The 15,860-nt window shown below is 36.5% G+C and overlaps 1 protein-coding gene across 5 annotated transcripts in view; it reads left to right on the top strand.

Annotated features, from left to right (window-relative positions):
* Positions 1-14,591, top strand: part of LOC103559644 (protein LEG1 homolog) — a 41,294-nt gene extending 26,703 nt beyond the window's left edge. For 4 of the 5 annotated variants that reach the window (XM_070557025.1, XM_070557024.1, XM_070557023.1 and 1 more), the window contains 5 exons: positions 5,000-5,086; positions 7,143-7,327; positions 7,814-7,950; positions 11,484-11,722; positions 14,382-14,591. In XM_070557025.1, coding sequence (XP_070413126.1) covers positions 7,301-7,327; positions 7,814-7,950; positions 11,484-11,722; positions 14,382-14,485 — 507 coding nt within the window. In that variant the 5' untranslated portion in view covers positions 5,000-5,086; positions 7,143-7,300 and the 3' untranslated portion in view covers positions 14,486-14,591. Of the gene's footprint in view, positions 1-1,425; positions 3,755-4,999; positions 5,087-7,142; positions 7,328-7,813; positions 7,951-11,483; positions 11,723-14,381 lie in introns of those variants that run through there. The other variant, XM_070557028.1, reaches the window with a different exon arrangement.
* Positions 14,592-15,860: the final 1,269 nt, after the last annotated feature.

The following is a 15,860-nucleotide window of genomic DNA, read 5'->3' as shown; positions in this document are numbered from 1 at the left end:
GATTGTGTTATTGAGTTTATTTTTTTTCTTGAGATCAGCCTGTATTGCTGTAGACTTCCACCTTAGTACCACTTTAGAGGCATCCCATACATTTTATGTCACATTTTCATTTTCATTTTTCTCCAGGTAATTTTTAATTTCTTCTGTGATTTCTTTGTTGATCCAATTTTTGATCAGTAACATGTTGTTTAGTCTCCACATATTATGACTTCTTCAGCTTTCTTCCTGTAGTTGGTTTCTGGTTTTGTACCATTGTGGTGAGAAAACATGCTAGAGATGATTTCAATCTTCTTAAATTTATTGAGACTTGTTTTGTGGTCTAACACGTAATCTATACTGGAGAATGTTCCCTGTCCACTTGAAAAGAACGTGTATTGTGCAGTTTTTGAATGACATGCTCTGTATATATCTATTAAGTTCTTCTGGTCTAACGTGTTGTTGAAGGCCATTGTTTCCCCGTTTTTTTTTTTTTTTTTTTGTCCGGATGAGATACCCATTGATGTAAGCGTGATATTAAAGTCCCCTAGTATTGTTGTATTGTTATCAGTTTCTCCCTTTAGTCTGTTAATATTTGCTTTGTATATTTTGGTGCTCCTATTAGGTTTATAAATATTTATGAATGTTATATCCTCTTCTTGGATTGATCCCTTTAAAATTATGTAATGTCCTTCTTTGTCTTTTGTTACAGTCTTTGTTTTAAGGTTTATTTTGTGTGCTCTCAGTATTGCTACTCCAGCTTTCTTTTTGTTCCCATTTGCATGGAATATCTTTTTTCACCCTAAGCTTCAGCCTGTGTGTGTCTTTAGATGTAAAGTGAGTCCCTTGTAGGCAGCAGACAGATGGGTCTCATTTTTTTATTCATTCAGCCACCCTATGTCTTATGATTGGAACATTTAGTCCGTTTATATAAAGTAATGTTAGACAGATGTGTCCTTATTCCATTTTTATCAGTTGTTTTTCATAGTTTTCCTCTGTTCCATTCTCCTTATCCTGGTCTCTTTTCTTATCATTTAGTTGTTTTATTTAGCATTCTATTTGCCCTCCTTTCTCTACATTTTTTGTGTATCTATTGTAAGTTTTTGGTTTGTGGCTACCAGAGGGTTCATGTATAACAAGTTATGCATATATACCAACCTTTATATATATCTAGCAGTCTATTTTAAGGTTCGCTTGCTTAATTACAAACACATTCTAAATGCACAACATTTTACTGCCCCTTACCATGTTTTTTGCTTTTCACATCATGTTTTACATATTTTTATTTTCTGTATTCCTCAACAAATTATTGTAATTATACTTAATTTTACTACCTTTGTCTTTTAACCTTCATGCTAGCTTTTAAAGAGGCTTATCCATTGCTGGTACTAAATATTTGCCTTTACCAGTATAATTTTTTCTTTCATATACTTCCTTATTTCTAGCTATGGCCTGTTCTTTTCTGCTTAAAGAAGACTAACATTTTTGTAAGGCTGGCTTAGTGGTAATGAACTCCTTCAGTTGTTGCTTGTCTGGGTAACTCTTTATCTGTCCTTCAATTCTGAAGGATAACTTCGTCAGGTAGAATATTTTTGGTTGTAAGTTTTTTCCTTTCAGCACCTTAAATAATCAGACCACTCCCTCCAATCTTGCAATTTTTGGCTGAAAACTCAGCTTAGAGTCTTATGGGGGCTCCTCTTGTATCTGCCTTTTTGTTTTTCTCTTGCCACCTTTAAGATTCTCTCTTTGTATTTAACTTTTGCCATTTTAATTATATCTTGGTCTGGATCTCTTCAGGTTCATCTTGTTTGGGACTGTCTGTGCTTCCTGGTTCTGGATGTTATGGAAATTTTTAGTGATTATTTCTTCAAATACATTTTCTGCTCCTTTCTCTCTCTCTTCTCCTTCTGGGACACCTATAATGGGAATGTTAGTATGTTTGATGTTCTCTCAGAGTTCCCTTAAGCTGTTCTTATTTTTTAAAATTCTCTTTCTCATGGCTGTGCTTATTGGGTAATTTCCAATATTTTTTCTTCAGATGACTGATCTGTTCTTCTACATCATCTAATCTGCTATTAATTCCTTTTAGCATATTTTCATTTCAGTTCTTGCATTCTTCAGTTCTAATTGTTTCTTTCTTATATTTTCTGATTCTTTGTTGAAGTTCTCACTGTGTCCCTCCATTCTTCTCCTGAGTTTGGTGAACATTTTAATGAACATTACTTTGAACACTTTATCAGGTAAATTACTTATCTCTGTTTCATTAGGATTTTTTCTGGGGTTGTACTTTTTCTTTCATTTGAAACATATTCCTCTGTCTCTTCATTTTGTTTGACGTTCTGTGTTTGTTTCTATGAAGTAGGTAAAATAGCTCCCTCTCCTGTTCTTGAAAGAGCAGCCTTGTGCAGGAGCATCCCCTGTGTAGACTGCACAGACTGGTTGGCTTTGGCAGGACAGCTGGTACTGGAGTGGGGCACCAGCTGGAAAATTCCAGGCTGCTCTGTTCCTGGGATTGCCCTCGAAAGGCAGCTGGAGCTAGAGCTGGGTGCCAGGAGTGATGTTCTCGGTCCGTCTTCTCCTGGTGGCTTCCTGGGGTGGCCTCAGCAGGTCTGCAGCATCTGGGCTAGGCTCCCCCCTCAAGCTTTTCTCTCCCCAGAGAGAGTCCCAGCAGTTCCCAGCTCCTTTGACTGTTTCTGTAGGGTTAGTAAATGGATTTCCTTCCCATATAGTCTTGGTGCCCTTTAAACCACCATGTTGTTTGCTGCTCCCTGGGCAGGCAAGCCTGGACGTGGGCCCCTCCACACTATCCCTTCTCTGCAGAAGGTCACTGCACCCAGAGTTAAGTTCCTGTTAATAACCTGTCACCATCTCTCCTACCCATTTCTATGTGGTCCCTCTAAGTACAGAGCTGTTCAGTGAGCCCTCAGTTCTTCTTCAGGAGGAATTGCCTTATATTTAGGTGTCAATTTTGGGTGTTTGTGGGAGGATGTCTGTTCAGCCTTTTCCTATGCCACCATCTTGGAACCTCCCCTGCACACCTCTCATTTTTTGTTCCTCTCTTGCTTTCCTTTTCTTTCCTTTTTACTTTTTTTTAGTGTCATTTGGGAGAACTTTTAAAGAAGAATGAAAATATTTATTTGGATTAAATTTAAAACACTGGTATAGAAATACTGATAATGTTTGGTTAATTTAAACTACAGAAAATAAATTACTATCTGCACTCCATTATCCATGCAAATGACTTGCTTGAAACATTTTACAATATCTTTTAATAATTTTAACTTCTAAATCCATATTGGCAGATGCCCGTTTCTTTACTCATCACTTATGCAGATTTTCATTGGTCAGTGTGTTATTTGCCCAAAGATTCATTCTCCAACTGGCAAAAGGAATGTTTGATTTCCGTCTGCTATAATATTCATCACAGTTTCGATCTAGGCTTAAGAACAATGGGCATTGAAGATGTGGTCTTCTTTGGTGATCCCTACTTTTCTTTTCCTGAGCTTCTTTTCTGTAGGATTGACCCAAAATCCAGGGTCAGCCACAGAAGAAGATGACAACTACCTTCCTTTCTGGGACTAGATTAGTGGGGACATAGCAGAATATCCAGTACACAATAACAAAACCATCATTGATCCCTGGAAGTACCTGGATCGACTGCACATGTTAAAGATTCTCATAAGACAGTCAAACAAATACTTTGCTTGGTTTGGAGAAAACAATAGAGGCAATGTGCTGTGGATACACCCCATATTTTATGGAAAGTTATATAAGATGGGTATGTACATTTTAATGCTTTCCAAGGAAGGTTGCTTTTCTCTTTCTTCATTATTGACACTGTTATTATAACTGATGTGTTTAACTGATACTGTCTGAATGCTCATGGAGTGTATAGTTGACACAATTGTTTATCTGACAGTATTCAAACCTTCTTATGACCTAACCAAAGAATCCTTTAGGTTGGTAAAATTATTTGGCATATCCTTTTTACAATTTTAGAATTTCCGGTTAAAAAACAACACAGTTTTAAAATATATCGCTGTGAGCTGCCAATCATGTTGCTTAGAGGAGAAATGTCCCCCTCTACACCCAAAATTTTCAATTTTTGAGAGATTTTCATCTTACAGTCTGACAATCTTCTCAGAGAAATGTGGTACTATAAATGCCTTTGTTTCATATGATGAGATGATTATAGGAAACGTGGCCAAAGCTTCTTTTGGGTGATGTTTAATATAAAGTAAGGGACGGAAATTACTTGACCTTAAAAGCCTGGGGTTTCCTCACATAATATTAATGGAATGTGTGTCTAAGATAGGGCTCTCAATACACAGTCTCCTTCCCGTTACTTGTTAAATACAGGAAGAAGAAAGGAATGAAAACAGAGAGGAACTGGTCTAGTAACTAGACTTGTACTGAAACAAGGATTGTAGAGAGATGAAGGAGACATGTGAGGCTTCAGTTTGGAGCTCTGGGCTTCTGAAATCTCTTCTATTTTCTTCCTGTGTTTAGGTGAATTTCTCCATCTGGCTTTTACTCTTTCTAGTCTCTGTACCAATTTTATTATTCCCGATGTTTCCTAAATAAACCAGATTTCCATTTTTGTGAAATTCTTTTCCAAATTGTCTTTGGAAGTGATTCGACTTCCAAAAAACTCAGACTGAGCAAAGAGTGAAACAGCATTAGAATGTGGTACCCTGGTATAGACCAAGACTGCTTGCACATTTGAATTATGACAAGCGGCTCTTGGTTTGTTGAGGATGAATCAAGTGACCAAGAGAGGCTGCCTGTAAAGAGACACTCTGCTTCTCCAGCTCAGTCAAGAAGGGGTCTTTACATACTGCCATCTCTGAGAAGCTTCCAGCTCTTAAAGTGTGTGACAGCAAATGAAATCTATGAACGGACCATATCATTAACAGGAATATTTTGAAGGGGAGCATATGTGTCTTTTTCATGACTTTTTATTAAAAGTTTAAAATTATATCTGAGACTTTTTTTTATTTTGCCTGCTCTGTTTACTCTGCAGATCGATTTTCAGAACCCCTCAATAGTTCAGTCTGTGCTTATGAGGCTGATGCCCCTGGCTGCATATCCATCAACAGTGGCTGGGGAGGTAAGTGTTCGATTTGCCTCATGCTTCTTTTTTGATCTGTGGTTGTGAGGCATACTCATTCTGTTTTTATACACGGTAGGATAATTTGGGGTAAGTCCTGGTATTGCCATTGTAAATTTATACAATTTTCTATGCAATTTCCCTGGGGAGTTAGAAAGTTAAAAAGCCATCTGAGGGGACAGTCCTGTGGCCTAGTGTCAAGGTCAGTGTGCTCCGCTTCTGCAGCCCAGATTCGTGGGTTCGTATCCCTGGTGCTGACCTACACCACTTATCAGCCACGCTGTGGTGGAATCTGCATACAAAGTAGAGGAAGATTGGCACAGATGTTAACTCAGAGCTAATCTTCCTCAAGCAAAAAAAAGGAGGTGAAATTGGCAACAGATGTTAGCTGAGGGCTAATCTTCCACAGAAAAAATAAAACACAATAAAGTAACCAAAGGAGAAAGATAACCTCTTACTACAGACATTTCTAAATTATGGTGTACACCAGATTATTAATTTTAGATAGACACTAAAGAAGAAGATGATTCTTTAAGGTATCCAGTGTTGCAGTCTTTCTGTTGCTTATTCCACATGTTCCCAGCCGCTACTCAAACTAGGTACTATTTACTCCTCCCTGCTACATCCCAGCACCTGACTTAAGCCCTTAGAGGCATATTTTAATTCAATCCTTTCCATATTTATATTAATATCCTTGTAATAAAGAGAGTCAAACAGAGGTGGAGTAATTTTTCTCCTTTCACAAAGCTAGTAATCGATTCTTAACACTCATCTTTCTATCTTTAAAATTTGTTTTATTGATCACTGTGCTGGTTTGCCTTCTTAACCCCTAATCTGTAAAAAGCATGATAATGAGTTTTCATTTCCAAATGTAAGACTTATTTGAGGCCTTAAAGACCAATGCCACTGTAGCATCCATCTAATATATCTGCTGCTTCTCAATGATTTATTCAGAAATATAAATTCACTAGTGACAAAATTTTGAAAAAGTGAATCTTGTAAATGCACATTTCTAATAAAGGTCATATTTGGTAATGAACAAAGTCTTTTAAGCCCAGCATAGACAGACCAATGTAAACTTTATATTGGTAGCCATCCATTCAATTTTCAGGGTTCAGGTGAAAAGCAGAAACAAGACCAATGAGGTCACCTAGTTTACAAAGTTTCAAATCGTGAGAAGATGACGTCATCCAAAGGACAGAAGAACATTCTTGGAGATTTCTGTCTATTATTTGTATTTTCTCCCTTATGTTTTGTAGTACTAGTTATCTTGGCTTCTCCTTGACAGTTAGATTAACAATCAAAGTAGTCCTCTGGTTGTCAAGCAGGAACATGGGAGGATGTCTCATTAACAAGAAGTGTTGAATCGTGCCTGTGACGCCAAAGCCAGGCTGAGGAGTGGTGCTGGGAGTAACCCAGGCCTGAGAGCTACTAGAATCCTGGTAGACAAGATGAACACTGGAATCAAGAAATAGATAACCAGTCCAAAGACAGACTATGCACCAATACTCCAGTAGTACTTGGTTGAAATGAATTCACGTCAAGAACCAGAAGAACGATATCAAACAGAAAACTGAGGAAATGTTGATTGGAAAGAGAGTCAGAAATCCTTTAAAAAACTGAGAGGATAGGACAAGATAGTTAATTGAAATGTCTTCGTTGATTTAGGCAGAATCTCCACAAGTAACATATTTTGAGCATCATCGACATATATACCCAAATTGAGGCAAATGCGTTTGTCAGTCAAACCTTGTTATATACTTCCTATTTGAGGAGTAAATAAACATAGAGCTGGATACTTTGGGATTTGCTTGAATTGGGCAGATTCATGGCAAGTATCTGCATCCAAAGTGTGCCCCTGGTGTGGGAAATTCCCTGACTGTGATTGACCCCAAGTTGTCCTAGTCCTGTTCATTTCCTGAGCCAACAAATTGAACAGAATGTTTTGGGGGCTAAACTGGTTAAATTATATAGGCTGAGCCTGAGGCATTTTGCTAACTCCATTTATGAATATACAGTTAATGGTTCCACACAGCTTTCTTCTGTTACATTACAGGCATTAATTTCTATGTGACTGTTATACCTTTCCTTGCTGCAACTGAATCTGGGTTTTTGAAGAACTTACCGCATGAGGTAGAATTTGTATCTTGAGAGGAACACAGGTCTAACTTCTGTTATTCAATTGCGGAATGCTGTGCCTCAAACCCACAAATTATGGATGCAGCCAACGTGTTTTATCAGGTAAAAGAGTATGACTATTCCCTTTCTGAGTGGATGAATGAAGACGCTGAAGCTCTGTTATCAGATTCATGATGTAAAAATAGGTAAACTTCCTATTTACATGCGTATGAAACTATAAGTGCAAAGTTTTGCCTGGCCCTTCTGGAATTCTTCCTATTCCTATCCTGAAATGATCTAAATGCATAATTAATAGCAAATTAGTATAATTTTATCTATAAGAAAGCTTTTTCAGTGGAATTTCTGTAACAATTACCAAATTATGTTTGTCTATGCAAATAAATTGGAAAAATTTGTTTGTAAAGAAAATAAGTAAAAGTAAATGACATCTTCAAGTATTAAAATTTATTTCAAAAATAAACCTACTTCTAGATAACTAATTGAGTATTTCACAGTATTCTATTTCAGGAATTCATGACATTGATGAATAAACTTATTTTAATTTTACTTTGAAATCTTCTATTCACATAGATCTTATCTATTCTGTAGTATTTGGAGTCCAGGAAGAAAGTTTTAACTATTGGAGATATTCCTAAGTACGACACAGATGAGGACACAGCCATCTTTTACGTGTGGAGGATGCATCGAGCATCTTTTGATGCCGCAACACCCAAGTTCAGTGACATGTAAGACAATTGCTCTATGTGATACGATTAACTCTTCGTTTCTGCCTGACATTGTAAAACATAATGTATAAGTTTTTGTTGTGTCAAATATTCATTTCTCATATTTTCCAGAATTTCTTAGAAAAGATTTTTTCCAATTTTATTTGCAATTCATCTAAGTGTCTTCTGATCCATCAATGAAGGTATAGAGAAAAAGATGGCTGTTTGTTGACACACCTTCCAAAGGGAAATTCCATGACATTCTTTCATAGTACAGTTCATAGTTACTTAGTTGCTTATGTCTAATCAAGTTCTTTTAATGAGTGCAATATGCAATTAATTTCTGTTCTTTGATTCTAGCTGTTTATATAAAGTGGCTACGCAAAGAGAGTGGTAAAACATTCTGAGTGAGATCTCAACTTACAACACCACCTCTCACTCCCAAAAAACAAAAATGGTTTGAAGTACTTGTTTAGTATCTGTTCATCATTTGGCAATGCTATGGAGTCCACCCAGTCACCCAATTCCTATAATACTTCTTAAGGGATTTCCTAAAGAGACGGCCATTTTTCTTTCTTAACAAATAAAAATGTAGTGGGATAAACGATGTGAAATTTTCGTGCTAAACATAAACCCAGGCAAATACAGGAAATTTCCTTTAATGGTTGACGATGGCTACAGTGGGGTCTCCTGCTAAGTATCCATCAGCCTTATATGGGTATTGGTAAAATAAAAGCTGTAATAGGAGAAGTCCAGAATCCCAGTGCTGGTCCTGTTTCTCTTCGAGGCCTTTTGTCTGTGTCTGGTTCCAGGCCATCCTTGACTCCAATTGTCAGCTGCTGTGCTCCTGCCCGTTACCCTGTCAATGACCTTCTGATTCTCATGAGTTATTTCTTAGTATGAATGTGAGCTGTAGAGATTTAGATTACCTAAGTTTAGCCTTTAAACATGAGATTTTTTCCTTGAAACAGACTTCAAAAAAATTTTGGTGTTGTTATTGCTAAATGACCATACGTAGGTATGGGAACCTCAGAAAACCCTGGAGAGATAATTCTTCTGAACTGTAAATATCACTGGTAACTACCTTTTGTAAAGTATGTAATATTGATCTTTTGAGTGGGATGTATTTTGATTTAGATGGGATAAAATATATACTCAAAGGTGAATGGTCTTGGCAAAATCTGCTAACTCATCCATAAAATTCTCTTTTGCTACTTTCCTCTTGCCGCTGCAGACTCTTTTTTCTCCAGTTCTCATCATTCTATGCCTATTCCATTGTCTTTCAGCATTAAAGTTGTCTGCTTATAATAAATGTTGACACAATACAATTTTTTTTGTCTAAGCAATGTCATGCCCACTGCCTTAACATTTTTGTTTTAACCAGCAGCTTGAAACTCATTTTAAAAGCATCTTCACCATAACATTAATAAATTAACCTGTACTGCTCTTTATGGTAAATCGTTTAATCTTTGAGTGATTCTGTGGACCACGGATTGTGCCTAGTGCTTTTAAGCAGTGTCTCACTTACAGTTTTTCCAAACCCTTACTTGTAAGGGCCGGCCCTGTGGCCGAGGGGTTAAAGTTCCACATGTTCCACTTTGGCAGCCCGGGTCCTGGATGGGACCTACTGCACTCATGAACCAGGCTGTGGAGACATCCCACATATGAAGTAGAACAGGATTGGCACAGGTGTTAGCTCAGGGCTAATCTTCCTCAAGAAAAAAAAAGAAAAGAAAAAGAGAAGGATTGGCAATGGATGTTAGCTCAGAGCAACTCTTCCTCACAAAAAAACAAAAACCAAAAAAACCTTATTTGTTTTAGAGAATTGAGCAATTTTAGATCGACTCATTTTGGCTTATAAGTATTACAGTTAGAACAGGAATAGTGAGATTATTGTAAATAAGGAATCCCTTAAGAATGAAATTGGATTCGATGAGGAAAGCGTGTGTATTTTACTGTTCAACATCCTTCAACCAGGTTCTCTATCCCTGAGTTCCATATGCAAAAAGGACTAGTTTGATCACTATAACTCTTAAGCCAGAAACAGAAGAAAATATTGATAATACATTTTTACTGATAACACAGGTGCAGAGAAGAACACAGATTGTGAGCGTTCAAGTCAATGGGTTATCACAAAATAAATGCTCCATGTGTTACCAACCACCAGGGCAAGAAACAGGAGCTAACCATGACTCCAGGCACTCCTTTCCTCCTTTCAGTTGCTACTCTTTCCCTTCAACCCAAAGGCAGCTACTATTCTAACACCAACAATTAGTCTTGCTTGTTTAGTTTTGAATGAATGGAATAATACAATAACCATTTTGGCTTCTTCCATTGAAATTCGAATGGTTGCAGTCATCCATGGTTTTGTTTGCAGCAACACTTTGGTCTTTTTCATATCTGTGGAATGACAGATTAATATATGTCAGTTTAATTAACCATTCTACTGTACAAGAATGAGTGCAATATTTTTAATTCTTGACTATTACCAATAATACCATCATGAACATTATGAACATTCTCATATAAGTCTTTGAGTGTGCTTATGTCTGAATTTCTGATGAAGAGATTTCTGTGTCAAAAGGATATACAGCTTGAAGTTTAGTACATAGTACCAAATAGTTTGATTTTCCTACAAATTAGCACTTATTCCAGCAGTATTGATAGATTCCTTTGCTCCATATCCTTTCTTATACTTGAGGTGGTTACTTTTCATACTTTTATCCATTCTTTTAAATAATAGTAGCTAAATGTGGCAATTATTTAAAAATTCCAGATGACTTAATAAACTTGCAAGATTTTCCATATTTTGTAAACTATGTAGACGCCTTTTTTGCAAAGATGTTTTGTAGTTTCCTGTGTCAACTTCTTTAACATCTTTTATTGGAATTATTATTACATGTTTGATGATTTTGTGTTATTGTTAATGCTATTGATATTTCAACTTAATTTTTCAACTGTGTTTTGCTGGTATATATAAATTCAAAAAGGTGATTGTTACCACGAAAAATTCTTAATCCATTTCTTATTCCTTATGATTTAAAAAATAATTCTAAGTATATATACACAATAAAGATCAGAGCCAACCGTGTATTTTGTTGCAGAATTCTCAGACATTGCTATTAGATAACCTTCTACTCATTATATTGGCTCATTATACCCAGTCCCTGAGCTTCCTTTGTGGAAAATAACTGATGCTAGGAGAAGAGAAGACATAGGAAGTAGACACAGGAGGATTACAATGAGAAATCACAAAGAATAAATCTGATGGAAGTAAGAGGGATTGGTTGGTATGCTACAATTTTTAAAAATTGTAATTCAAAATTGAGCCTTCTCTGTTGCTGTTCAAAAGATTCTCCAGCCAGGCACAATGTAGAAGATACTATGGGGATTAATTACATCAATCTGAGATTGTAGGTTCTTATGAGTTAGCTATTGAATAAATTACATAATCACCCTAAGGAATATAGGAGAAAACACACATTTGGACTTTGATTTGAATTTAAAATGAAACATTTTTAACTCGTGTTGCTAATAATGTGTCCCTCTTTTAGATTATTTTATTCTTCTGAAACTGAAAGAGACTTCACCATAGACTTTGCACTTGCCGTAGAATTATGTGAGGATGCAAGATATGGCCCAGACTTTGAAGGTTCCGTAGATTTTGCAGTGGGTTTCCCACATAGGCAACTCACAGATCAAGATCAACACATTCTTACAAGCGACTTCAGCATACGGGAAAAGGCACATTTGAGAACAGTAAGACTCGTTGCAAAAACAAACGAAATCACAGGTATGACCATGAGCTATAATACACATGATGCTTAAATGGACCAAAGTCGTAAGATCTATGTATATATAATGAGTCCTTCAACAGAAATTATTGAGTACCTACTGTATCTTATATATATTGAATATAATTAGATTAATAGATAAAAATTACTTTTCTAAGATCTCGTGTCTTAATAGATAAATTACATACATAAATAAGTAATCACAATGTACTTTCGTCTGTGCAATAATAGAAGTATACTCAAAATTTACTTCTATGGCAAAGCTTATGCAAAACCAGGAGGAGGTGTAAATTACTCCCCATATAAATGGCAAAATATATATTTAATTGTCCTAGATTTTTCCTTTCTCCTCAGCTTTTCAGGATGCTACCTGTCCTCAGCCTCCTGCTCTTCTCACTCTTTACACATGAAACACCAAAGCACATTGTTGGAGTTAGCACCAATAAGATTATTGTTATCTCTAGCTATGCCCTCAGTGCTAAACATCAACACTGGCAAATCTCCCTTTCAAATCTCGCAGATATTTCACATTTGGCATATCTAATTCTCACCATGTGCCGCATACATCATTTCTCCTAAGTTATGAAGTCTTACCATTTGCCTCCTTATCACACTTAATTTTGTCCCTTCCTCCTCAACATCTGCACTTTCTGAGGACAAATCTTTATCATTCCTTACCTAGTTTTCATCACTCTCCCCCTAGTTGATCTAACCACATTTTATATAAATTATCCTCAATATATCATCTGGCTACTGCAGTAGGCACTGTTCTAAAATAAATATTTTATATGATTATTCTTAAAATTTTTATTGTTACTCTAACGATATTCTAGGTTTTGGATTAAGACTCAAACTTATTAGTCTGTGAAAATCAGGCCCTTCGTTATTGGCGTGTAACTCTCCACTGTCCCCCATAACATCATTGCCTTGCAACCTAACTCCTGCTGTGCCCGCACAAGTCATGCTGCCTGGAAACCTCTTCCTCCCATTGTTTAAGTGACCAATTCCTGCCCCTCCTTCAAATTCTCTAAAGGCTAATTTCCTCTGACCACTCCCTTGACCATTCCTCTGGCTAACCTAGGTCAATATCAAGGACTGCTTTCTCATCACTTTTTATATTCAAGTAGAATCTCCTACATTATCCTTTTCATACTGTGCAATTATGCAATGATTGACTTGTTAGTTTTTCATACTGGGTTGAAAAGCATAGGGTATTTTTGTTACTCCAGTACCTAAGCCAAGTGCCACAACTGGCCAAGCTAGGAGCAGGTGCCCAACTTTTGATCATAACTATAATAGGGGCATGGCCATATTAGAGGGTGGCTTCTCCATGTAAATCCTGAGCCTAAAGCAGAGGAAGAAGACAGGTTTAAGTAAAGATGGGACTAGGTAGCTATAATAGCTGGAGGAGTCGCTGTAAATTGCACAGTCCTCTCATATTTGAACTGACTATAGAAGTGCTAGGAGCTTTTAAGCAAGGACGTGATGTGATTTTTCACCTTAAAAATCTAAGAAGATTGTGGATATTGAGGGTGAATTGTAAGAGTCTGAATCTGGAATTCTTGCTAAGGCTTAAAAAGAATTTAATATGGCAATAGCAGTGGGTGTCAACGTGAGAGGGTAGTACTGAATGGACGTGAAGGCATCAGATCAACAGGACTTAGCAATAGCATTTGCGGAGGGGGAGGTAGAGATAATAACTCTCAGTGGTTTGGGTTGATACTGAAAGAGTGTAAAGTGGTGTCAGCTACCAAGATGGAGAATATAACAAGAAATAGAGATGGTTGGATAAAAGAGGAAGAGCGGGTGCAGAGAGTGGTAGTTTTATAACATTTATGAGCATCAATTAAATAATGGATATTAAACTGAATGCCTTCACATATCATTTTATTCACTGTCCATAATAACAGTGTGAAATGGGGGGCATTGTCCTCATTTTTGAGCAAAAGAATACACTGCAGTTAAATAACACGCTTGAGGTGATACACTTTGTAAGCAGCTGAAGCAGAGTTGAGCTAGGAGCTGTCTAATTCAGTCCTCGTGGGTTTGGTTTTTCTTCACTATTCAGTATTCCTTTCCTTGGAAATTTGAACATGTAAAAGAATTAATGAATACTATGCATATAAATCTCAGCATTTTAGAATTAGAACTGTGTAGCCCCTGTAGCCAAACCCATCTTTTCATAGACTGACTCGAAGGCCGGGGAGGCTGAGATGCCAAACATCACTCAGTTTTAGCACCAGTAGGAAAACAGCCAGGTCTCCTTCCTCCCAGAAAAACATTCAGTCCAATAAACAAAACACTGTAAGTGAGGGTAGGAAGAGTGTAACCGTGGGTTATTGAAGGAAAATTATAACAAACACTTCATTGTTGACCTTTTTGTATTCCTTAATTTATCGCAGCTAATGCATTATTTGAGAATTTCTTAATAGCTCAAATTCTCAAATAGGGTAAATAGCTCTTTATTTATGCCATTACACTGTCCAACACAATGCATTTTCTTTTATTTTTTGACAAATATAAGTGTCAGGCAGAGCTACTAATATATTACAAATCCCATAATTAGAAAATTTAATTGACTTTATTTTGTATATTTTTAGATTTCTAAATTTATTTGTATTTTTACTAACTGAAATATGGATGTTTCTATTTTCACAGGAGTTGCATTTTTAACAAGTTGGAAGACGGTCGTGAAATCAGGAATTGGACGGGCTGGGGGACGACTCCTCATTAAGAGGCTACTCTTAATACCAAGACTTTAGTAGCTTAAATTATGCTGGTATCGATTTAAGAATCCGTAATAACAAACTGATGCTGTAGTTGATCAATTTAATTCCATGATTAAAAGCAATTAAATGTTATAATTACTATTTTGTGAAAATTTCTCTGGTTCTATTATTCCTTTCGCATCTTTGTATTTTCCCACGAAATTTGAAGTTACCAGCCAATAATCACCCCTTGGTGCCCCTGGAATCTAGCTGCATTTCTGGTGGAAGCCTAATTAATCCTTTAGATTGCCTGAGTTACACATGAATATGCAAATATCTATGTCGAAGGCGGGTTATACTACTTAATGTTTGGGTACTTTCTTCAATGCTTACTCCTCGATTGCCAGGTAAGCAAGGCAAATTCTTCTCTAACAGATTATTCTTACGAGATACAAGTTTTGGCACCTGGAATAGAGATTTTACAGTACTTTGTATTCTAGGACTGAGCTCAAAATACCTTGTGATATGAGCACCATTGTCAATCCGCATAGTGAAAGAGGCCGTTTCCTTAGTGTCTGAGCTCTTGGAGAAGTAATTTTCACTATCTAGTTGGAAACTTCTGAGCTCCTCCAATGTAAATCACTCAAACTTATACTTTTCCTTTTTTATATAATTTTTGCTACAGCTGAAGCCCCATTGTGGAAAAAGCACATATTAAAAACATGAGTTAAATTTATCTAAAATGGCCCGTCATTAACTCTTTTCTGATGGTATTAATGAAAACAATTACATTAGGTTAAGTATCTTCTGATGTTTCCAGGCACCAGTTGTACCTTTTCCCTATAATGTGTCATTCATTTATTTCCCACAGATCTCAGTATTCTTTAGCTACCTCTCAACCCAAATTGTCTCTTATGAACAGAGGTGACGTTTTTTATATTATCACTGTTGCTTAGGAGATGGCTTGAGTAAGCAAGAGCCACTGTTCAAAAGTCTAATAACAGGTTGATCAATGTCTGCATGCAAGTGAGACTTTTCCACATAAAGAAATAAAACTAATAAGTGGAGGCAAAGGACAAAATGTATGGAATTGCAAAAAATTTCAAATAGCCAAAGCAATCTTGCAAAAGAAGAACAAAGCTGAAGGCACCCTACTTCATGATTTCAAATTATATTACAAAACTATGGGAATCAAAACAGTATGGTATTGTCATAAAAACAGATGCATAGATCAGTCAAACAGAATAGAGAACCAGAAATAAATTCAAGCACAAGTGGTCATTGAATTTTTGACAAAGGAGCCAAGAATATACAATGGAGAAAGGATACTCTCTTCAACAAATGGTCTTGGGAAAACTGGACAAACACATGGAATGTGTTGGAATTGAACTACTATCTTACACCATGCGCAAAACTCAACTCAAAATGA

Source organism: Equus przewalskii, chromosome 9 (assembly GCF_037783145.1).
Source record: "Equus przewalskii isolate Varuska chromosome 9, EquPr2, whole genome shotgun sequence".
Taxonomy (NCBI): domain Eukaryota; kingdom Metazoa; phylum Chordata; class Mammalia; order Perissodactyla; family Equidae; genus Equus; species Equus przewalskii.
This window is presented reverse-complemented; position numbering and strand designations above follow the sequence as displayed.